The following is a 25,632-nucleotide window of genomic DNA, read 5'->3' as shown; positions in this document are numbered from 1 at the left end:
TTGTTGATTTGTAAACATAACCAGGCAAAATTGTACTAGTCGGTGTATCAAGCGAGCTGAGTTAGATTTTAGTTTACTTTGGAGTTTTGCACTGAAAAAGCTTCTCAGAAAAACTAAATTTATGTAGCACATAAAAGTATGAATTATACATCGTTTAAACTGCAGCTAATCATACACAAAGACAAATTATGATACAACTAAAAATTAAGCTTTTTAAACTAATAAAATGAATGGAGTCTGTTTTGTTTTGGTATCTTCAACACGGTTGTAATATGAAGCCTTATAAAGTGTTTAAGTCTTTTTCTTTTAGGCGACTGCAAATTAATGTGACTCTAAAAGTTCGCACGGAAAATGGAATTTTTGTAGCTTTCGATAATGGATTTTTAAAACGAAGAAGCCACTTTTCAGGATTTCTAGGAATTGATATATTTTCAGATATTTTTTCTGATATATTTTCAGTAAAACTATTCAAGTTTTCATAACCAAACTTTTGAGGAAAACTGCGAATCTATATTTTCTTAAACATTGCCTTCTAAAAGTAAAACTTTTCCCAATTTTCATTATCAAATTTTTCAGAGATTAACTCCCAGATGCTTATTTACAATTTAATCATTTTCTCAAGTGTTAGTAGCTGACTCTTGATGGTATTTACATTTAAAATTTCAGAGCAAGTTTTCAAGAAAAACACTAAAGCAAAAAAGCACAAATCCAAAATATGGCTGCAATTCGAATAAAGTTTTTTATGGCTTTCTATCATTAAAACTTGTTATTGCAGATCTACTTCGGATTTATGTCGAAAAACATTTATATCAAACTACATCTGATCTATATTATATATAACATTTATCTAGAACTAAACAACAGCATTTGTAGAAACTGTTTGCTGGCTGCCCTTCGCTTGGACCAAAGTCACCTTTGGCGGCCAGATCCAGTTTCGAACCTGGTCCCATTTCCTCTGACACCATCGCTGTCGGCTTCTCCAGAACATCTTCTGGTTGATATTAAACTGGCGGTTGAAAAACGCGTAGACGAAGTAGTTGATGATGAAATTGCAGTTGTATATGTTCATTGAGAATGCGTGGAAATCGAAGCGCACTTCGGGGTCGAACTTTCCCCTGAAGATTTCGATTCCGTTGAAGATTATGTTGGGCGTGACGAAGACGATGAATCCGATGCTGACTATGAGAAGTGCAGTTGTAGCCCCGCCCATTCTTTTCCTGAAACAAATAGACGATGCATGAAAAATAAATCGTTAATTTTTAATAATCAGATATTCAGTTAAGGCTAAAACTTACGAAAAAGGCAAGAAAAAAGTTTTTGAGCGTTTTTGACAAATTTTGACGAAAAAATTGCGGTTTTTTACGCGCCTGCGCTCCTCAGAAATATTTTATGTATTGAAGCCGAAGGCGCACTTAGAAGAAAAATTTTAATGTTGGTCAACTTAAATTAGATGCCGTAAATTAGCCCAAAAGATGGAGTTTTTGGAAAACTTTGGCTACCACAGTTGAAGGGTTAGTTAAGGAGGGCTGATTTGGGCTTTTTTTTCGGGGGAAATGCAATGCTGTTTAAGAGCTGATTCTTTAGTGTACGTCCAAAAATCCTCACTTGCAAACGTTCTTACAAAAAGAGTCGGCTGAACGTTACGACATCAAATTTAACAGAGATTCCCAGCAGTTTTCTATACCAGAGGTAGATTTGAATTAGGGTAACATCAAATGTAAAAGATTTTGATCTCCCATTCTGTACTTGTTCATGTGGGATATATGCTTAAATGAACGTGTTTGTCAAAAAAACTAGGCATTTTTTTAACCAAGTTTCCTCCTCTTGGGCGAAAAACAAGAGCAGCTTAAAGTTATTACAAAATTGGTTACTATCAGCATAACTTTATTACTTGAATCGCTAACCTTGGTCTGTTTTTTCCAATTGCGGCTTTCGGTTCATTTTTGTTCAAAACTCCCGCCGAGTTTCTCTCCGGCACGAGCGTCCCGTGCGATACTCGGGGCGCAGATTTTTCCCTCTCGGCGTTTACCCTCAAAGAGTTTTCCGGGATTTCTTTGAAGGCCTTTGGTTTATCACCGAACACAAAACTGTGAATTTCTTGTGAACTGTTTGTTGGAGTTCCAATTCGATTTAGGACTGGAAATTTGGTTTCAGCTAGCGGTTTGATAGTCTTTTCGGCTATGACGGAAACATTTTTGTCATTTGTCTCCAGAGCTGTTGCCGACTTGGTTTTTTCTGGTTTTTCACCCGCCACCTTAAGAAAATCTAAATCGTCAGCACTCGGATTTTTGTTTAAAGTGGATGGATTTTTGCGCGGTGACTGAGGACTCGCCGAGATACGACGAATGCGAGGGCGCCTATTCTGTTCTTTCGAAGAGTCGTGTTCCCTGGACGAAATTGAGACGTTGTCGGGACTGTCCGCAAGATGTGTTCGCGGACTTTGTCGTTCCGTGAGTGGAGTTGTTGCTGTCGGATACAAATAAGCTGGGGGAGTTAAATCAGTGTAATATAGCAATGCGGGGCTTGACATTGGGGTGAAAGCCGGACTCAAATACGTCCGCATAGACCCAGCACTGATTTTTTTGGTCCTCGACCCAGCGTTATTGTTATTTCGCGAATCGGTCATTTCGAAATTTTGCTGTCGGAAGCTTCGACCCGTTGCCGGAGACGCTCGGCTCTTGGGGTTCGGAGATCCATTTCGGCAACTTTCGTTTCCTGAAAATATTTCCAACCGTCATTTCGTCGGCTCTTGTTTGAAATAAATTTGCTTGTCATTATTTATCCATTACATTTTATTGATTTTCCAATCTGACAAAAAATGCAACGATTGTGTTTTGACAAGGAAGTTCAATTGCAAAAACGTAGGTTAAAAATTTCTGAAAAACCCTTCACTTAACTCCGTATTCAAAAGTTGGTATCAAATTGTTTTTTGACGTTTGGATTGCTTACACAAAAACAACCAATACAAAAATAACAAATGGACAATAATATTTTTTGCATTGAATTATAAATAATTCAGATAAAGTTGAAAAAAGAAAAAGCAAAAGTTTGAAGCTAAATTGAGTATTAATAAGAACAAATTGCTTTCAAGAGAAGTCAGTACATGAAAAAAAAAATTAAGAATTCTTTTACAAAAAAAAATTACTTTAGAGAGCGCCGTAAGATTAAATCTAGCCTGTTTTCAGGCGTCTTAAACTCAGTAAGTTTAAAAAAACTTACTTAATAGTTACATAACATGATCTAAATTTGATGTGATGCAATTACATAACATGATGTGTGTGTGTGTGTGATGTGATGTGATGCAATTACATAACATGACGTAATTGACCTTGAATGACGAAGCTGCGCTCTATGTCCCCGCAGGAAGAAGGCATCGAGTGCCGTCTTAGAGTCATTTTGAGCTGTCTGATTCTGGTCAGGATCAGAAAGTAGACAACCACCATCAGCACACTGTCAATCGCCAACATCGAACACCTGACAAAAAAAAACACAAATCATAAATTGCAGCCATGATAGCAATACCAAATTGTTGTCGAGAAGCAATTCAGCCATGATAATTGATCTCATTTCTTCGACAACAGTTTTGAAATCATATCGAACCTTCGAGAGACTTTTTGAATCTTAAGTTAATTTACTTATCATAAACAATCCAATATTAGGATCTAAGCAAAAATCTATCAAGAGAAGCAATGAAACATTCAAAAATGTTTTTCATAATAAAGAAGAAGTTTCAGTCAATGCCTTCGACAGTACAAGAATTGTATGTTAGGAGTTTTTCCGACAAATTCTACTAGAAGTTTTCTGACAAGCAGCATTTACTCTAGTAAAAAGGTCACGAGGACACACGAAGTTAGCTGAAAAGGAGTTTTAATAATATCTGATTTTTTTCAACTGCTGTTCACTATTTTTTTTTACGTGAAAATTACACGATATGCATTTTTTGACAAAATTGAAAAATTTATTTTGACAGTAAATTTATTCTCAATCATCAAAACCACATTTTGAACTCATTTTAAATAAGCTTTTTTAAGTTTTTTAAGTGAGTACTAAAAGCTTATTCTTTTCTCTAGAAAAATGCTTATCATACAATTTTTATATATGAAAATTGTATGGCAAGTATTTTTCAACCAAAAAAAGTCAAAACAATCTCAACCTGCAAAAACCTATATTGAAATTGCGTGAGCGGATATTGAGTCCGCCTTAGATATTGTTCCAAGTTCGTTGAAGAAAGCTATTGATAATAATTGATAGGTTACCAGGAGTGAATTTTACCACATACATTATATTACGTATTGAAGGATGAGTTTTGGAAATTCTCATTTTTGTTACGTTTTCGTTTTTTGCCTTGATTCGAGCAGTCTTTTCTAATTTTTCCCAAGGCGTTAAGTTAAGTATATTAAATGAATTTAGCGTCTAGTTACGCATTAATAAGACCAAATCAGTTTCCTATCCTCAATTTGAAAAAGCTTCTGAGCCGGATGATAGTGAGAACTATATCACGCAAAAATAACTTTAAATTGGTATTTTTCAAAACTGGAAGAAAATAAAGCTTACAAAAGTCAATTTTTTAATCCATTTTTTTGAATTTTTGGAACAATATAGCCTTTCGGGAAAAAAACGTTCATTCTGATAATTGTTCCAACTCTTGAAGAAAGTGATGAATATATAACCCAGGGTTGGATTTTTTTATCAGACCAAATTTAAAAAGAAGTTAGTCTCTGGGGATCCATGCATGGATCTTCGTGGGCCAAGTTCGCACACCCCTAAATGAACCTGACACGAAGCTAGCTAAACTACTCTTTTTGTACTTTGATGCTGAAAAAATAACACGCAATTTTCACCCTTGACCAAATATCCCACTCTACAAGTCCTTCCAAATTGAATTGAGGCAAGCTAAGTGGTTTTATTAATTCCACAAACGACTCAAAGCTTAGAACTTAAAACTTGAAAGAATCAGCTCATAGTTAATAGTTTGTCAATATTTCATTTAAAAGCTTTTTTGAGGCCAGTTGAACGGCAATCGGAGGATTCAGGGTTTTGCCCTAATGCGTTCAGTATTGTTATTTGTATGAAAGGTTGATCCGAATAGTTGCGAACCCGGCAACTAGCATAAAAAATGTATGAGCTTGCATAAATTCGCTGAACTAAAATAATTATTCCCTTCAAAATGAAACTGAAACAACCAATCGCAATTTTTACCAACAAAGGGCTTGAGTTTTTTGATAGCTATTTCGAGTTTTATGTCTACGGTAAACCGCAAAATAGAGTGACCATTACTGTCATTTTTTTCTGCGCCACTGGCAGTTTGTTTTAAAACACGCCTCTATGAGAAATTGGCTCGCGCTCTTTTTTGACGCACACTAATCACGCAAATTTTTATACAGTTTACAGAAAATAGGGCTTTAATAATAGTTTCTTTTCAGGAAAAAAATGTTCAAGGATCAATTGCTCTATCCCCTTTGTTTTACTTTTTGGTTTTTTAGAACTTCAGTTTTAAAAATGATAAATGACTTAGAATTAATGGATCAAAATGCATTTAAAAATATTTTAAAATCAAGGTTTTCCGATCTAATGAAACAATTAAAATTTCACTGAAATCTGATAAATTATTTTATTTTTTAATGTTTTAGATTTTGATAAGAATTGAAATTAGAATTTCGATGTATATGCCGGCTGATACAGCATTTAAGTCGAATTTCATGCTGGTCGATCAACCGCCTCATTGTGATGACTTTTTGAAGAAAATGATGAACTATTTGTGCTCGGGTTGTTTTTTTTTCCAGGCCATTTTCAATTTTTTAACTAATTATTTTAAACAAAACTGTTTTAACCATCTGAAAAAAATACTGACGTGCTCAGCTCGAATTTAAAGATACGTTTTACCTGTGATCATTTTTTGGGTTATACCGGCTAGATTTTTCGGGCTATAAATGCGTAAGCCGGTGTTTAATCCGCGCAGAAATCGTTCCAAATTGAATTGAGACAAGTTTTTTGGTGCACTTTTTATGTTACTAAACACTAAGATCACTGCTTTGCATAGCGTCTATGGGGAAGTGTTCGAAATAGAAACCCAAACAAATACACAAAAATTTTTAAATGATTTTTTAAAAATTTTTAAAAAGACATTGAAGAGTAGTCAGAACAATCAAGGCTTCACCCTGATACGATCAGACTTTGAGCTTTAGAAATAAACATTTTTATCACTAAATTACTAAAATAATGAAAAAATTACTGAATTTTGAGTAGTGCCTCTGAAAGGTTTTTTTCCCTCTATATCACGACATATGAATTTGCTACCCACTTGAATGCTAATAATCTAGGCTGCATAATGTGCTAAATTCGGAAAAAGTTCTTGATTTTTTGTCAGTTTTATATAATTGACGCAGTTGAAACGACGAACAAAAATGTAAATTGGTCTGCATCTTACCATCTCAAGAGCGCTGATATGACAGAAAAGTGTCCAGATTAGCACTCGAAAGGGAAAATAACCTACGTAATGTAGACACCAACCACGACGAACAATTTAACTCTCAGAAAATGAGACTTGAGTTTTAGTTGTGACGCAAATTATTGAAAAAAAACTTTTATAGGCAAAAACTAAAAAAAGACTACCGGAGCTGTGTCTGAGTTACTTGATTGATAGCTTTCGCCCGATTTTTTGATCGCATTAAGGATTTTAACATTTTTGCAAGTAATTTTGTAAAGCTAGGTGTGTTGAAAATAGTTTTTGACTGGTTAAGAGGCGCTAGATATATCCACTTATTTAAGTGTTTTCATCGTTCGAATTAACTTTCTCTCAAAATCATTCCAAATTGAAATGAGAGTAAAAACAATCAGCCTACGTTTATCTTATAAGATCTTGTATGATAAAATATCGTTTAAACTTGATTGATTGTAATTCAATTTTTTAACCAAAAAAAATTGGAGTCCAATTTAAAAGCAGCCGGGTCAGGGTCATTCAGAGTTCTTGAAAGCAAGTCTATTTTAGGACCAAAATTTTGTCGACCTTTTTTTTGTTTAAGGTCGACCGACCATATTGATTTTCGAGCTCTCCCAAACCACTGAAAAAGTTATTTTTTTGGCCAAATTTTCTGTACCGCAGGCATTTTTCTAAAAGATCAGTCCAAAAAAGGCATTTTTTTTTGGAACATTTTGACCAAAACATCACTTTTATTCAGCGCGCACTCCCATTTTAAAATTACTATATATTGGCGCCTTAGAAAAAATTTTAGAGTCCGTCACCACGTAGTTTTTTTTTTTGGGGGGGGGGGGGGGAGGGGAGGGTGAGATGTCAACTTGGATCTAAGTTGGATTTTTCGGCCAATCAGAATCGAGCACATTTTACAGGCAGCGATTAGCAATTTTAATAGGTATTAAAGGCTGAGGTGGAGGTGGAAGATCTTAACTTGAGCTATCTGTGGGGGGGGGGGGGGGTATGCTGCATTGATGCGTAAATGACTGAAACCTGTCCTAATGAAATTGTTTTGCAAATGATAAGAAAAAAGGTGTTTGATGAACAAAGGTCATTTTCTCTTCAAATTGATGATCAAGTAAAGCGTGAAACGAGTTATTCAGGTTTCAACCAGGTTCTAATTAATCTCTCGTTGCTTTTAAAATGCCGCCAATTAAGGTAATTTCAGGGAATTCCAAGAATTCAGCGTGATTTCAAGGGAATGATTTTTTTCGTTTCTTTTATTGTAACCTAATAACTCGTTTAACCAAGAAGCTCTCAAATCATCTGAATATAAAAGACACTTCTGCGCAAATGGTCTTGACAAAATTTCACAATAAAACCATATTAAATTTTGTTTACTAGTTTTCAATTTTTGTCTTCAAATAACTACTCCCTAAAAATTTCTAGATATGAAGAACTTTTTTATGCTTAAGATAAATTTGCGGCTATAGTAGATACAGTTGAAAAAATAACCTTACTGAATTAAAATTGTTGTAAAACCGATTCGCTTGCCTGATTTCAACAACTTGAAATTCTTAATTGAGCGCATTAAAATTTCGACTAAGTCAAACGCGCTCAATTCGTTAAGAAGCACAGTAAAAGGATGTAATGCCCTCACAAATTAGTTCAGCCAGCTGGTCAAATTTTCAACCCTCTTTAAGCGTACGAAAATTTGGAGAACCTTACAATTTTCATTTTTCAACTCCAATGTTTTAATGTTTTTATTTTAAAATAGTGACCAAAAGTCTAATACTTTCACATCTATCAAGCTTTTTCACATTGCACAAAAACCAGTCAACTAAATAAGAGATAGCTGAAATTGTCACAAGAAAAAAGAGACCTCTCGTAAAAGATCACCGTTCGCTTGTAAAAAATTTGTTAAAATTCTAATTAAATTTTGTCCAAAAAGATCTTTAAAAACAGGCAATTTTAGAGAGTAGCATGACTGCTCGTACCAGGGCGAAGCCTTGAAAGTTCCGACTGCCTTTTAAGGTCTATGGATTAGCAACAACATGAAAAAATTAAATGTCATAAAATAAAATGGAAAATTTTTTTTTTCAAATTTGAGAATTATTGTGAAAATCATCCCCCCAAACGCCATATAAAACACAAAGTGATAAACTTCGCTCCTGTTAACAAATCAAATGTGGCAAAAAGCTTCTTTCAACCATTTCCAACAATTTCCAAGACGGATTAAATCTCCGCTTACGCGCTAATAGCGCGAAATATATCGCGCGTTAGTTGTCCCAAATTGGCCAAAATGGCAATACTTAAAGCCTCAAAACTTTACAAAAATTGATCACAGGTGAAATAATTTTTCAAATTTAAACTCAGGACAACAATACCTTTTGAATGTTATAAAAAATTTTTGTCAAAAATGGCAAGTTAAAAGGTCGAAGTTTGTCTGAAGAAAAAAAACACCCACCCCGAGCAGAAATATTCCGTTACTTTCGTTCCGAAAGTCGGAACAATAACCTAATTTTGCACTGAATTTTGTCCACTTATGTATCACTCCACACGCTAAAGTAAAATATAAAGAGATGTTATTAGCGCCTTGTATTCTATTGATATGACCAAATGACTCGCCTGAAGTTAGTTTGGAATGCATAAATACGCCGCTCACGCGTGTTATAAGAACGCAACATAGCGCGTGTTAAATAGCAATTTTTAAACCCCTAAATTTTAACAAAAGTTGGTCACAGGGAAGATATTTGTTTAATTTAAACTCAAGACAACAATATCCTTCAGGTGCCAAAAAAAATTCTGTAAAAAATGCTTAGTTAAACAGTCGAAAATTGACTGAATTTAAATACATAGATATATATAAGTAACCAATCGCATTCGTGCTTGGAACTTTTTTTGCGCTTGAAAACATTATAGCTGCCCACGGTCTGTCTAGCACTAAAAACATTCCATTTAAACTTATCCGAAGATAGGTGATTCGATCGTATTATAAAAAAAATCGTTATAAAAACACAGTTTTTCAGTATTTTGAATAAATTTACACAATAACAAACAAAACTGCGCGTTTCAGGGCAAAAGTAGAATATAGCCGGATAAAAACCTTTAAAACCTGTTTTCAAGTTGTAGTTTGTCTATCTAATTAGAAAGCGTCTGAGAGGCGTTCCGACTGTCCATAAACTGGTCTCGAATAGTTTTTGTTTTATGAAATATGTACAAAGTATGAATGATAGACTGATAATATTAAGAGTCGTGTAGGGAATTAAAAAGAAAATTTAACTTGCCTCATTGAATATGGAACAATTATGAGGTGCAGGATAATTCGCAAACGTAAACAAGCAGTAATGCGTTACTGCTTCAGCATGATTATATCACTGTGCTCTTATAGTCTTGTTAGTGAGCATTTCATAATTGTTTGTAAGTCAGGATAGTGTAGTGGTGATTGCCCCCTTCTAGGAACCCGAACGTCTATGGAGAAGTGTTTTTGAGAGTTGGTGTGAATAAAAATACACCCCGTGCATACAAATTCTTTATGTCAAAGTTTTGAATTTTAGAGCAGACAATCAAGTAGAAGAAAGCCGGATAAAAACCGTTAAAACCTGTTTTCAAGAAGTTTGTCTATTTAGTTAGAGAGGTGTTTCTTTACCAAAAAATCTCCGAAAAACAGAAGAATCATTTTAAAATTTCTGACTTGAAAACATTCGTTGAAAAATGTTCAAATTTCAAGCGAGAATCTTAAGTAGTTGTAGAGAAAACGGCAAAAAATTGTAATTTTTTTTTCATTTTATCGCTTGAAAACCAAAAGTTGCTTTTTCTATGCCCCGTGACTGAATTCAGCATTAAACGGAATCAGCGCAGTATTTTATAGCGTTTGACAGATTTATAGTATAACGGAAGCGTTACGGAACTACGCATCTATCAGAATATCTTAAACTGTCAACGACAAACTTTTTTTATACTTTTTAAACGCATCTGACATTCAAAACCACTTGAATGATAAAATTAGGTCAAAACTTCCAATCATGCTTCCTAAACTTATTCTGCCATTTGATTTTGTGACATAATTTCACAAGGATTTTTGCCTTTTAGTTGACTTTTTTTCTACCCCTGTGTTTTCAGTTCCTCTCCCTTTTCCCTCCTTTAATTTTTAATGAAATGATTTTTTCTAAATGCTTTTCAAGGAGTTTTTTGCTGCTAGAAATAGTTCCTAAATTATATCTATGGGAGCAACTGAATAATTGTTAAATGTTATCTCATATATAAATAATGTTATATGTTATTTTTATATATAAAATCTTAAACGTTATTTTAAAATGTGAGAACAATTTCTTGTCTACTTTGTTTTCTAGTTTTATGAGGGGTGCATAAGTGGAAAAGATCCTCCACCCTTAAGTTCTAAGAGGCTAATTCTAAGATGAAAGGGGGTAGTTATTAAGATGTCCCGAGAGCCGATTTACCTTATGATGAACCAAACGGAGTTGTGAGCCAGTTCGATTTTGTTCAGACTGATCCAGAGGATGTGTGTGTCCTTCTGGGGTCTGCAGTACTCTATGAGGAAAATGAGGGCAAAGTCCAGTAGGCCGAAACAGAGGGCCAATGTGAAGGAACCGACCAGAACTGCTATAGTCTTCACATACGTGAACATCGTCCTAAAAACAAACAATGACAGGTTCAGAGGGGTAATATAGGGTGACCCCTCTCCCCTCGGGGACTTGGTCCACTCAAGGCCCAAAGGGTCCCCCTTTGAAATTAATCTATGAGATACATTTTTGACTGACTGACCTTGAAACTTTTCATAAGATTTTTATATTTAAAAAAAGCTGCTCAAATCAGGGAAAACATTAAATATTCTGACTGTATTCTGACTCTATAACGTATTCTAAGTAATTTTAACAAAAAACGATACAACTTTTTAAAAATAGAGCTAAGTTTTAGCTTCAAAATTTTAAAATTGATCTCGAAGTTTGTTTATTAAGTCAAAATTTGTTTGATACAAAATATTTTCTTGTGCGCTTTCTTGAATAAAAATTATATTGCCTAACACTGAGAACTATCATCAAGAAACAAACAAGACTGCTCGTATCAGAGTGAAGCTCTGATTGTTCCGACTGTCTGCTAAGGTCAATGGAGTAGTGTTCACTAATAAAAATAGAATAAAAAATAATGTCGATCTAACAAACAATACCCCCCCCCCCCCCTTACGGTATATAAAGAATTGCCACCCCTATGAATAAAAAATGTAAATTAGCACTAGAGCGCTCTATTTATATTTCGAATTTTGCTGCATTATGATTATCGAAATTTCAACTAACTTAATCTACTTTCCGACTACCCTCCCCCGCTTTTTTGAAAAGAGGTAATTGTTAAGTACATCCAAAATTTTCAAAAAATGAAAAAAAAATTATATTTTTTTTTCAGATTTTTCCTAACTAATCCCTAGCACGTTATGTAAAGTACAAAGTTACATAGTTTGTATATAGCAAACTATTCTTGTTCCAACTTCCAAAGAAAATGAGGAATCTAATTAACTGGGGTAGTTTGGGGTCTTGTCGGTTATACACCCCTAAATGAATAATTTTGGCAATTCAAATTTCGAGTTGAATCTCAAAGCGCTGAAATAATTTTGGCAAATCAAATTTCGAGTTGAAACTGAAATTACTTTTACGCTTTGTTGTTTGTGGTTTTCCAGGTGGCGTCCCTCATGCTTGAAGGACCGAATGCTTGAAATTAATTTTAGCTTACTTTCCGCCAATCAGAATTGAGTATTCAAAATCTCAAAATAAATCGTGAAAATCTCAAAGTAAGGAAAAAAATCCAGGCCATTAGTGTTAATATTGTCCGATTGGATAATAAGCAGATGAGTTTTCAAGACTAAAAATTTCGTATGATTTCGACCTCATTAATTTTGACAATTATCTGAATAGTATTGGGTTGTAACCCGCAATTCGTAATTTTTTTTATTGTTTTCCACTGATTTAATACATTTGCTGTTAATATTGACTTCGATTTTGTGAGAAAAGCATTTAGCCAGTAGAAACGCCTGACGATTTTGATTGGTTGAAATTTTTCAAGCATTCGGTCCTTCAAGCATGAGAACCCTCCCCGTTTTCCAGGAGGTAAAGACAAAAGGTTCCACTTTTTTCTTAAAAAACTATTAAGTTCATTTTGCAACCTGCCCTTTTTCAACATCAGCTGACAAAATTGCTTCCTCATAATTGAGAAGAACTTTGTTAGAGCTGAAATCTAGTGAAACAAACAATTAAATACCACTCGCATGCAATTAACAGCTTCTCGATTAGGAAACAAAAGTATACGAGAAATTCATCACTAGGTTTCCTATTCGAGCAGCTGCTAATTGCACGCGAGTGGTATTTAATTGTTTGTTTCACTGTCTTTAGCACTTTGAGCTTCAATTTGAAATTTGAATTGCCGAAATTTTTCATTTAAAAAGGGTATAACCGAAAAGACCCGTACTTTGTTTTATTCGGACCATTTTTGCCCGTCTGGGTGCTCGACTGCTGGATCTACGTGAGTGCATTACCGTGCGCGCACACCACTATGTTACTCTACCTGTCATTTCAAGCCAAAAAAAGTCTGCCTAAATTGCTTCTTCGATGCTATACTTTGATGCTGAAACTTAAACGCAAAATAATTACGCCTGACGAATTAACCTGCACTATTAAATCGTTTCAAAACAAGCAAGCTAATTGGTCTGATTAATTTTATAGACGACTCAATTTTTAACGGTTAAAGTTTGATTTTATCAGCCTTAAACCAGTTAGAGGGCAATCGAAACATTCACAGTTTTGTCACGAATAATACGAGCAGCCTTGTCTACAAGAAATAGCTTGCCTCAACTCAAGTTGGAACGATTCCTGAGACGGATTCAATTTTAGCTTACGCGTTAATAGCATGAAATATATCGCAAAAATTGTCCAAAATCGGCCAAATTGGCAATCTTTCAACCACCATAACTTCACAAAGTTGATCACAAGTAAATTATGTTTTTAATTTTGAGCTTAGAACAACAATATGTTTTGAGTGATATAAAAAATCCCGTCAAAAATGCCTAGTTAAAAAGTCGAAGTTTGTCTGGAGAAAAAACCACCCGACCACAAATATTCCGTCACTTTCTTCGAAATTTGGTACAAAAATTATAATTGTAATAAAATCATTTTTGTTTTAAAAAATAGACCCATTGCGTTAAGCAAAAAGGCAGAACAGCTGTCGATATAGTTTTGACTTTGCAAAAAGACTGCAAAGAGAAACTTTGCTAAAAGATTTGTGTCTCAAGTCAAAGAAGTTCATTTTGACATTTTGAGCTAGTTGTGGCCCAGTTTTTAATCTAGTAAAAAAGTCTCCACTTTCAGACTGACGGGAGTTCAATTAACAAAAAGTTCCAGTGAAGACGTGATCAAATTAGTCTCAATTAAATTGCACCGGATGTGGAAGAGTTCTAAAATTCGAGAATGTTGGAAGATAGTTGTCAATCATTCCAATTCAATTTGATAATGGAGTTGACATTTTGAGGATGAAACGTGATATTGCATTTAATTGACGCTTATCCGCCCGACGAAAAACTAATTGTAATTGGTTGAAATTGACTTGGTTTCAATCCGAATAAAACAATTCCAAATGGGGGGGGGGGGGGGAGGTTGATTCAAAACTTTTTGTTGTACAGTAACGTGCTGAGAAAGAGGAGTTTTCCATACTATGGATTTTTTAAACAAGCATTTTTCCATACTATGGATTTTAACAAGCATTTTTCCATACTATGGATTTTAACAAGCATTTTTCCATACTATGGATTTTTTTAACAAGCATTTTTCCATACTATGGATTTTAACAAGCCTTTTTCCATACTATGGATTTTAACAAGCATTTTTCCATACTATGGATTTTTTTAACAAGCATTTTTCCATACTATGGATTTTAACAAGCCTTTTTCCATACTATGGATTTTAACAAGCATTTTTCCATACTATGGATTTTAACAAGCCTTTTTCCATACAATGGATTTTAACAAGCATTTTTCCATACTATGGATTTTTTTAACAAGCATTTTTCCATACTATGGATTTTAACAAGCCTTTTTCCATACAATGGATTTTAACAAGCATTTTTCCATACTATGGATTTTTTTAACAAGTATTTTTCCATACTATGGATTTTAACAAGCCTTTTTCCATACTATGGAGCTGTATGATAAGCTTTTTTTCATGCTATAGAATGAAATGATAACAAATTTTCCATTAATGAAACTTCTAAACTTTTTGTATTTCGCTTTGTAACTTTGGGTTTCGTCCGGAAGCACAATAATCAAAGCTTTTCTCTATTAAAAACCTGACAGGTTAAATGCTAAAACTATTCCCGTCAAACAGCATTGGGAGAGTGTGGCATTTAACTTAATGAACAGAAATTCGCACAGAAGCATAGCTTAGCATTCTGTATTTGAGGAGGAAACTTCTACTTTGAAGTTTCAATTGGTGAATAATTTGGCCTGTTTTCGACGGATTTGAAGTTTATCAAAAACCAAAAAAATAAATAGTTTGAGCTTCACTCAAAATACTGTAATTTTATCTTCTGTGTGAGAAATTTATTCTGAACTAAGTTATACACAAAAAAAAAACTAAAATTTTGAATGCAAAAAAATTGTGCAAAGTGTTTTTGATCCTTAAAAAGAGAAATAAATCTTTATTTTCCTCAAGCTTAGCGTTTTCGGGACTTTTTTGTCCATTTTTTGGCAATAGGTGAAACTTTATTTTGTATCACTAAAGTGCTTGCAATCAACAGCAAAAAAGATTTCAAATGTAAATTTCGCCCTCTCCTGGATCTCAGAACGAAACTAAAAATCTACACAAAAATTATTTTTCACCTGCTGCGATCATTCAAAGTTACCAGGGCTTAAGTTATACCTATTTACCTAATTTATGATAATTAATGCGCGCCAAAGATAATGTTTCCCTGGAGGCGGTTGAATACGATGAGCTTTTTGAATCAAGACAAAGTAATTGTTCATTCGTTCTTGAATTTTTTTGAACTTATTGAAACTATCACTTTTTAGCATTAATTTTAAAATTGTTCGTTAAACTTCCTGTAAACTGATAGAAACCTCATTGCGACGAATGTAATTACCAAAAAATTTTGACAATTTTAAATTTCATTTCTATTCATTTAATTAGTCTGAGATGATTTTGTCTGAGAATGTTTAGACTATTCACTAGAAAATCAGTTGGACTAAATACCAAACTAGAATTAGCTTCTCTGTATTTGTAACCATTTCCTCGAATTCCAGTCAATTTAGACAATTAGTTTGAAAAAAAAATGAGTGAAATTTGAAAAAAATTACTGAGCCCATTGTCAAGGAAACAGACTGAAAATCTGTAATGATGTTTTTCTCTGGATAAATTTAGTTCTCTTTTTGATCTATAAAAACTGAAAATGTAAAAAAATTCAATTGCAATCTTTTAAGGTTATCAGGGCTAAATTTTCCCGATTTGCTTAATTTATGATAATTAATGCACATCACGTATTTTGTTTTCCCTGACGGCAATTGACTGCAATAAGTTTTTTGAATCCGGATAAGCTATATCTTCTTCATTCGCTTTTGAAATTTTTTGAATGCGTTGAAATGATCATTTCAAAGCTTTATTTTCAAAATTATTTTCAAGGTAAATGAGAACTGATGGAAAACTAATAGCCAGGGATGATTTTGTCCAACATTTTTCTGCTAATTAAATAGTTATTTGTTGACAATATTCGTGGCGGCCTTGAGCAGTTTAATCTGTCAAAAACTATAGCATTCTAGGCTAATTAAATTTTTCGGAAACCGCTTTTTTGCGCAGAAATCTGTGACAAGATAAAATTCGACGTTAAAACGAGCAGTTTTAATTTAACTAACTTCGTTCAGATTCTTTGATTGAAAAGATATTGCCAACGTTATGGCATTCGCTATAATATCATTTCAATTCATTGAAATATTCTGTTCTGAGTTGGATTTGACGGGAAAATTTTGCATTTAATACCAGCCAGGACTAAATTTTTTGTATTTTCTCCATTTTTCACGACAACAAGTTTGTGCGACAAGCAATTTCGATTAGCGGCCGGAAAAAATAAGTTACGATAAGAATTTTATAGAACTCTGGAAAGATTCTGTTTTTTAATTGGCCCACTCTACAGGAAAAAAAAAGACATTTTTTTTAAAGAACTGCTACTTTTTTTACCCATACATAGTTTTCCTCTAACAAGTGTTCTCTTAAATTAAAAGAATAAGAAAACCTAAAACTGGGGAAAGAATCACAATACCAATTGCAATGACAGAAAACTATCAAAATAATTCAAAACGTGGTAATCAGCCACAAGATATTTGTATACAAAAAAGTTGCTTGAAAACTGATCAAGTCATAATAAATGAACGCAATCAGTCATTGTAGAGTGAAACGTCCAGCCAATTACAGAGTACGTCTCTACGCAGCTTGCACTCCGACAACATTACAAAATTTACTTGAAACATCTGGAAGCAAAAAAAAGAAAAAAGCATCTACGCCAACTCAACAGGCTGTTTTTTTACATTTACTTATTTTCGCGAAAAATTATCGCAAAAAATTTGATCGATAAAACTTAAACGCATAATGTGTTGAAGAAGAAACATCTTATACTCATGTAATTTTGGCTTTAGAGATTTTATCTTATTGTTCTGACTACTTTCGAAAAGCAAAGATTGAAGATTTATGCTCGGGGTGGTTTTGTTTAAAGTTATATTTCACCTGTTATCATTTTTGTTGATTTATGGGGTTTTAATGATTGCCAGTTTGGCCAATTTGGCCAATTTGGGACAATTAATGTGAGATGTATTTCTCCCTATTAACGCAAAAGCGGAGAAAAAAATTCGTTTTAGATTTCGTTCCAAATTAGTTGGAGGCATGTTCGTTGGCCTGTTTATTACTTTTACTACACAAAGCATGTGGGGGATGATTTTCAAAATTTAGCAATTATATCCGTTACAAGAAAAGGTGGTTTTTGTTAAGTAGATTAATTTCATCGAGTTTTCTAACAATCAGAATGCAGCAAAATTTGATTTATAATTAGAACCGTCTAGTGTTAATTTACTAGCTTGTATTTTTAGGGATGATAATTCTAAAGTAGATGTCATAGGGCTGGCAATTGTTAGGTAGCAGTCATTTTTTTCTTGGGTAGGTTTTACTTCGAAGTTGTGAAGTTGGCCGAAAGGAGAGAAGAGCTCTTCTGAGTTGTTCTAATTCCAAGATATATTTCAGTATCCAAGATATTATTTCAGACTGATTGAATGTTATTGAGTTTCAACTGTCGGAGGAAAAAACACAAAATATTTTGGATAGGGAGCTTGAAACTTATCGGCGTTTTTGCTGTTATACGGGTATAAAAATTGCTTTATCCAATACGTAAATTCAAGTTGTACATAAATTCGAAACCGTATCAAATTCTATAAAATCAATACAATGAATGTTTCAGCGTGGTCAACTGCAACTGATCCCTATTAGCGAAAAAGGAAAAATGTTGTCTCTTCAAAGGTGACAGACAAAGAAATCAAAACTCAAACTAACTCTATCTTTGATGCACATACATCACTGAGCCTTTTTTTATTTTGAAAAAAACTCAGGGGTTCATAAAACTCATATCTGATTGACTGAGTATAATCTGGCAAAAAACTTGGGTTTTCCTTATTAAAAAATAAACAATTTAGAAATTTTTGGCTATATAACAGAAAAGACCCAGTTATTGGTGTTAAAACAGGCGGAACCTTTCTTCTTATAAGCGATTCATCAAAATTTGGTTTTTGCATTTTATTCAAGGAGTCTATCGATGAGTTTTTGCCATCCCGCTCAATCATCAGTTTCCGCTCTGCCATTCCGCTCTATCATCAACTTTGCAAGTTTAATTAATGTTTTTTGGACAAAATATTAGTTTTTCAAATAACTTCGCACAAACCACGGAATGACTTCCGACTGCTCAGCTAAAAACAAAAAGATCAAAAACTCATTCAATTGACTTTGTGAGCAGACTTTTAAACGAATTTGTTTAAAATTGAATGAGAGGAAAAAGCACCAGTATCCGAACTTTATACAACCATATATCATGTTCAGCTTACAAAACAGTTTAAGTCTATCAAAATTTCTCTCAAAGCTCTGTGGGCGGTCTTTTTTTGCTCAAAAAGTACACAAAACGGTAAAACAGTTTGGTGTGCAAAATACTGAGTAGATTTAAAGCATCAAGTTTTTTTTATAAATCCTGCTCGCCTTGATAAAAAAATCTAAGATCAAACTCTTCTAAGAACCCTTCTATTAAAGTGGCCGAGATTTGAATTTTTTTCTTATTAATCCCATAAAAGTGACTGTTTCTTAATTCTCAGGCAAGGTGCTTAAATGATCTGATTTCTGTCGACACAAAATTGATCACATTGTGCAATAAAAATACCATTTTTTATCAGTTTATGGCCTAATAAAGTTAGCTTTCTCCCCACAGGAGATTCGATCCCCTCATCAACCAAAGGATTTTTTTGGTTTTATTTGATGACATCTATTTTTGGCTACCAACCGTAAAATTTTGGCACCAATATAACTAATTTCGAAGAGTAGCGCGCGCTGAAAACACGCAAATTTTTGGTCGATATAAAGACCCTATTTTGACAAAATGTTTCGTTTTGGGCACTTGTTGAAATTTTCGACCAAAAAGTTGCGTGTTTTCAGCGCGCTCGTCTTCAAAAATGGTTTTCTGAGCGCTCCCAGAACACAATATTAAAGACTCTTTATTATAGTGTTCTGGGAGCGCTCAGAAAATCATTTTGATGTGGTCGACCAAAAGAAAAAAAAAGATCGACATAATTTTCGATTTTTTTTGAAAATCCGCATGATCCAACCCCCCCCCCCCTCCCTACCTACCCCTCGAAAAAATCCTAGCTCCTAGATCCAGGAGTGTTTTGGATTCAACTTCGGAACTACTAGATTGCATAGTCTTGACGAAACCAGGTTCAAGAGTAATTTATTTTAGCTCGCGATGCGACAATTGGAAAAGCGACACTTCGTCGCGGTGCACTTAGCCATAATAATTATCAAAGTATTTCGAAATAAATCGATGAAAAGACCATTTTAACGCCTAAAAACTGATGTACTTTGATGAGTTTATACTGATTCATCGTAAACATCAATGCTTGATCAACCCGGATATAAAAATAACTCCTATTGATAAAAAAATAGGCTCAATAACCAAAAACGAGCTCAATTTTAGCACTGTTTGATTGAATTACTTCATTAAGAAACTGCCCTAGCAGCAGACGGATAAAGATTTCTGCTCAAAGACTCCCCGTTTTGTTGTTTATTGCTTTTTCTTCTTTTTCATGTCGAATGTTGAGGTGGTTTAAATGAAAGGCTAATAAATTTTGTTCGTGGTTTGATTTAAAAATGAACCTAAGTTTCCCCCAGGCTATTTTCTCTGAGTACAAAGGATACAGCAAGACAGCAAACAATTCAACATAGGTAAATTTTGTCAGCTTTATTCAAATTTACAACCTAATTGCGTATTTCCACGTTCTATTTTAGGTTTTCATTCAAAAGCAGTTCACTTATAAGTATCAGGAAAAAAAACGCATTCTTTTCATGAACAAATTACTTAGCAAACCGGAGATTTTAATCAGGAATCGAACAATTATAGCCTGTCGCTGAGGAAGAAGCACAAAATGTTCTGATCACGCTGCTTTGAAAAAAAAACATTCAGAAATCAGAAACTAAAATATAATGAGATCGATAAATATTTAGTTTTTTTCCTTTTTTTTGTCAAATATTTCTGTCATTTTTTTCTAGAAAAGTCAATTGAATCGGATGAAAAATGCGAGAATGAGTTGTTAGAAAAACTGAAATTGCGTTAAAAATGCGGGAGGTTAAATATTTTGAGGTCAGCCTTTTATCAAATTGTCTGAAAAATCTGAAACTTTCAGACCATTTTTTCTGAACTTTAACAACTTTTCGTTTTTCTTAAACAAAAATCGCATCACGGCCAATAGAGTTTTATTGTGATATAGCACTTGAAATCCTAGGAGCTTTCTTTGACTTAATCAAAACTGAGCATACCTTCAGAATACCTAGCATATACTATCTTCTTACTTTGTGAAGGATTAGAACAAAAAAAGCCTTGAAGTTGATTGGCGTCTTCATAAGTTCCGGTTGGCGGTTATATGTCAGATACCCATCGCAGAGTTAATTTACAACCGTTCAAGATTCTGACTGGCATTTGAAAGATATGATCTGTTTGATAACGAATTGTGCTATTCTTATTTCAATAGTGCTTCGGGTAGTTTTTCTCTCATTCGTTAAATAAAAACAATGCAAATTTTTGGGCTGAGGCCGAGGTCGACTGCTTTTATGGTGTTTCCAGACTGCCTTGACTAGTAGCGTGAAAATAATTGTTTGAAGGGGGATGGGGGTTTAAAATTTCCAAAACTTTTTATAAGGTCAGCCATTTTGAATTTTTTGAACTCTGACAAAACCCGATAAGAATCACAATTGGCATATTTTGGGCCGCAGGCTGATTTTGGAAAAAAAGCTGTTGCCAGTTTTTCAGAACGTTCGGACCAAAAAACAACTGCAACTGATGCGTCAATTTTTTGCCCATCAGGTTTGTGAGGAATATTTGACCTCGGTTTTTTTCTCCAGAGCCCGGTTTTTCTCCAGTGGTCTTTTTTCTCCAGATTTATTTGAAATTTTAGCAAGCCATTGTTGACAAAACTTTTTAAGTCAACTGAAAACTATTAATATTTTGAGCTCAATTAAAACAAAATTCTCACCTGTAATTATTTTTAGCGACGTCGTGAGGGTTTGAAAGTTGCCTGTTAAACAATTTTGGTTTAATAAACACACGTTTAATTTTGTGTGCCTAATGCAAAAGCAACTATTGAAAACGGCTAAAAAAAAATTTCAAAGTAAAAGGAGGCTTGCATATTATTCTAATTAATAAGTAAATACATGCTAACCATATCACTTTGAACATTAAGTAGCGTTTATTTAGAAGTATTACTTTGTACATTAAGTAGCGATTAGTTAGTAGAAGGAGGGATTATTTTTTAAAAAAAAAAATTCAATTTTGTTTTTAAAAAATTCATCTTCCAAGTTTTAATGCGAACTTTACGCCATAGAAGTTGGAGGTGTTTGCCTTGATATGAGCATTTTTGTTTCCTTTTGACATTAACATGATGCTCTGCTCAGCATGATTTTAAAGCCTTAAAAAGATGATCGTAAAATTCTAGCGGGGAAATTAGACGATAAGCAAATTAGACGAATGCTACAAAAAAGAAATTATACGGAATTTATTTTTTTTACAGATCTGGCTTTTTGGACAAATAAACTATGAAAAGGAAAGGGCCAACAAAATTTTTTCTTAAGAGTCAAGTTTCACAAAGACAAAAAAAAACATCACATGTCAATACCTATCAAAACAATTAGTTTATATGAACAAAAAATGTCAAATCCAAATATTACAAGAGATTTTTTGAATTGAATAAATTATTGTCTACAATTGTTGTCTACAAAAAATTATATTTTTTGCGCGCAATTTGTCTGCAAACACTTTTAATCTCTCTCTTTTTCGTCTATTTTCTCACAGTTGCAGTTTTGCAAAATCGTCTATATTCCTTTTAAGTACCTCCGTCTAATTTGCTTATCATCTAATTTCTCAACCCTCATTCTAGCAAACACTTAACAATATGACCGACCAATTGCTGCTAAGAATAAATCCTATCTCTGAAACTTTAAGCCTGTCTCACTAAGAAATTGATATTAAAACTGTTCGATGATATTTTATTGGAAAAAGGATTAAATAAACAAGTTACTCTAGTTTAACCTCGATTCAACTTAGGTTTTAAATTAGTTTTTGTCTTATCTTTGTAATGTTTCAAATCTAGAAGCAATTCTGAGATCCAGGAATTAGGTTGATTGCATGTGAGATCAGGATAATTAAAAAAAAAGATGTCGATTTTGCCTCCGACGTTCGATGAAAGTGACGGAATATATGTAATGTACTCGAGGTGTTTTGTTTTTCTCCAGACCAGTTTTGACTTTGTAACTAATCGTTTTTGAACGGTTTCGTATGGCATTTGATACCTTGAGTTTAAATTCTACAAAATATTTTACATGTGAAAGTTTTTTGTAAAAATTTAGAGGTTTGCAAAATACCACTTTGGCTAAAATGGGACAAATATTGCGCGAGAAATTTTGTTCTATCAATGAATAAGCGGCTATGAATACGCTAGAAAATCGTTCGAAATTGATGTGAGGCTAAATAATTGGTGTAAATTGTACGTTACTAGATGCTAAGAGCATCATTGTGTATTTAGCATAGCGTTTGGGAAAATAAATTAGAAAAAATTTGAAAACAAAACTCAATTTTTTCAAGTTTTTTAATTGATGAGTTCAAAAATTTAACCCATATTACCAATGGGCAGTCGGAATTTTCAGCACTTCGTCCTAATAATTGCAACCTTGTTGTTTTGAATTTAAAAGCAAGTGACGGAATATTTCTGCTCGGAATGTTTTTCTCCGGACCAATTTCGAGTTTTAAAGTTTTATAACATCTGAAAACTATTCAAGTTTTGAGCTGAACTCCTGAAAAAGTACTTTCCCTGTAATTATTTTTTGTAGGGGCTTGAGTCTTGCCCATTTTGCTAATTTGGAACATTTAGAGCGCGAGTTGTTTTGTCCTATTAACGAGGAAGCTGGTTTTTAGTCCACGCATAAATTATTGCAAATTAAAACCAAGCAAAAATGTTGCTGTAAAAAATACGTAACAAAACGCTATCTTCATCACTTTGTACTTGGTATAGCGTGTACGGGAAAGTATTTTAAAAAAAACAAAATCTTTTTTTTTACATTCTGAAAAAATTATAAACCTTTTTAAATAAGGTTTTCAAAAACTAATATAAAAACAGTTAAAAGCGGTTGGAAGTTTTGGGGCCTTGCACGGATGCGAGCGGGTTGATGTGCTTAACAGCAAAATGGAACGAAATAGAAAAGCCCAAAAAATTTGTTTCTATTTGTATTAGCAATCAGAAGATAGTCATCCTGCAATTTAGAAAAGTCTTGTAACAGTAATTTCTAGGAAGGAATTTAATATATTTTTATGCGGTTGCATAAACTTTAAAAAATTAGGCTTTGCATAAACAAAAACCTAAACATTTTTGAAAAATTTCTTAAATAATTAAACCCATTGGAATTTTTTAATCAAATTTCTTCAGTTTGTTATTCTTGTTTGACTTTGCTTTGCTGAAGGTTTACAGGCTTTGAACATTTAGCTAAATATTAGTTTGCTCTTAAGTCGTGCAATGTGAATCTCTCAATGTCTTCTGTATACTTGTTCAAAAATAGCAACTGCACTTTAATCGCCATTAATTTGACAGCAATCTACACTTTCTATTAATGTATTAAGACACTGATTCAAAAAGTTTTGATCTTTAAGAAAAACAAGATGTATGAGTATTTATGCTTTGGTTGTTTTTATTCAGTCAATTTTCGATTTTTTTTAACTCAGACTTCCGACAAATTTTTTTTACTAATTGAAAAAATTGTTGTCTGGAGCTTGAACGAAAAAAAAAACTTCACTTCTGATAAGTGGTGAAGTTAAGGGGTTGGAAACATGACTAATTTGGCCTATTTGGGATATTAAATCGCGAGATTAAATCGTTCCACATGGAATTGAGGAGAGTCATTTAGTCTTATCATTAGAATACGAGACGCCTAATACATCCCTTTGCGCGCAAATTCAATTTAATCCTTTTTAAGATGAGTTTAGTAAATGTAGTAATGATTACACTTGCTGCTGATGACAAATAAGAAAAATTTTTGATGTTTTTCCCGACTGTGTTTCTAATATAATCAAACTTTTTGGAATATAATTGAAGATGTGTTCAGCAAATCCATCGCCAATTCGTTTGATCAATAAGAGCAAAACTTATTTGTCGGTTACGGTACAAGCATTTAACAACAAGGGGGAGAGTGTTAATTAGATTGACAAGAAGGGTTATTTTTGCTATTCAGAATAAATTAGTCAAGTTTACGACCAATAAGAATGTAGCAAATTTCGAATTCTTGATAGAAAGCTCTTGCCTTAATTTAATGTTTATAGAAGGGCATCCCGGGCCAAGGTCCGCGACTCAAGTTTCGACTGAAATGTCTAGCCGAAATGGACTTTCTGCGACCGAAACTCCAAACTCCTGTAAGGGGCTTGAGTCCCACAAAATCGCAACTTGGGTCGCACAAAGTCGCATCACGGGTCGCGCAAAGTCGCAAATAATTGAACATGGGTCGCGCAAAGTCGCAACAAGGTCGCGCAAAGTCGCAACATAGGTAGCTAAAAATAGGTCGCGCAAAGTCGCAACTTGGTTCACGCAATGTCGCAACATGATTCGCATTTTATAAAAAAAAATTATAGTTCAAGTAAAAGATATGTCGTCGGTTTTTTAATTGCATAAGCACAATACAGATGCGGATTACAAAATTATTCACATGAGCAGATTGTTAGATCAACTTATTTGCTAACCATACACAAGAGCGCCACGAGAATGCCTTCACATGATACGCCACGAGAATGCCTAATCATACATACATAAATACATACATTCATACATACATGAATACAAACATTAATAGATAATTGCATACATACATACATACATACATACATACGTTCATTCCTACATACATACATATATACATACAAAAATACATTCATACATACATACATACTTACATACATACATACATACATACATACATACGCACATATATACATGCTTAGATTCATACTTAGATACATATATCCATACGTACATATATACATGCATACATACATACGTAGATACCTTCATACGTACATACATACATACATACATACATACATACATACATACATACATACATACATACATACATACATACATACATACATACATACATACATACATACATATATACATAAAAACATACATACACACATTCATACATGCATAGATACAAACATACAATTGTACATTCATACATACATACATTCATACATACACACATACATACATACATCCTTCGTACATATATACATGCATACATACATACGTAGATACCTTCATACATACATCCATACATACATACATACATACATACATACATACATACATACATACATATATACATAAAAACATACAT

General features: G+C 33.5%; 1 protein-coding gene across 1 annotated transcript in view; it reads right to left on the bottom strand.

Moving 5' to 3' along the window:
* Nucleotides 1-777: 777 nt before the first annotated feature.
* Nucleotides 778-25,632, bottom strand: part of LOC134844367 (uncharacterized) — a 31,610-nt gene continuing 6,755 nt past the window's right edge. Inside the window, exons 3-6 of the mRNA XM_063861018.1 lie at nucleotides 10,873-11,064; nucleotides 3,329-3,474; nucleotides 1,905-2,715; nucleotides 778-1,217 (exon numbers count right to left, since the gene is read on the bottom strand). Of these exons, the coding sequence (XP_063717088.1) occupies nucleotides 854-1,217; nucleotides 1,905-2,715; nucleotides 3,329-3,474; nucleotides 10,873-11,064 (1,513 nt within the window). The 3' untranslated portion in view covers nucleotides 778-853. The remainder of the gene's footprint in view (nucleotides 1,218-1,904; nucleotides 2,716-3,328; nucleotides 3,475-10,872; nucleotides 11,065-25,632) is intronic.

Source organism: Symsagittifera roscoffensis, chromosome 4 (assembly GCF_963678635.1).
Source record: "Symsagittifera roscoffensis chromosome 4, txSymRosc1.1, whole genome shotgun sequence".
Taxonomy (NCBI): domain Eukaryota; kingdom Metazoa; phylum Xenacoelomorpha; order Acoela; family Convolutidae; genus Symsagittifera; species Symsagittifera roscoffensis.
The sequence above is the reverse complement of the archived record's forward strand: the minus strand, read 5'-3'. Positions and strand labels throughout refer to the sequence as shown.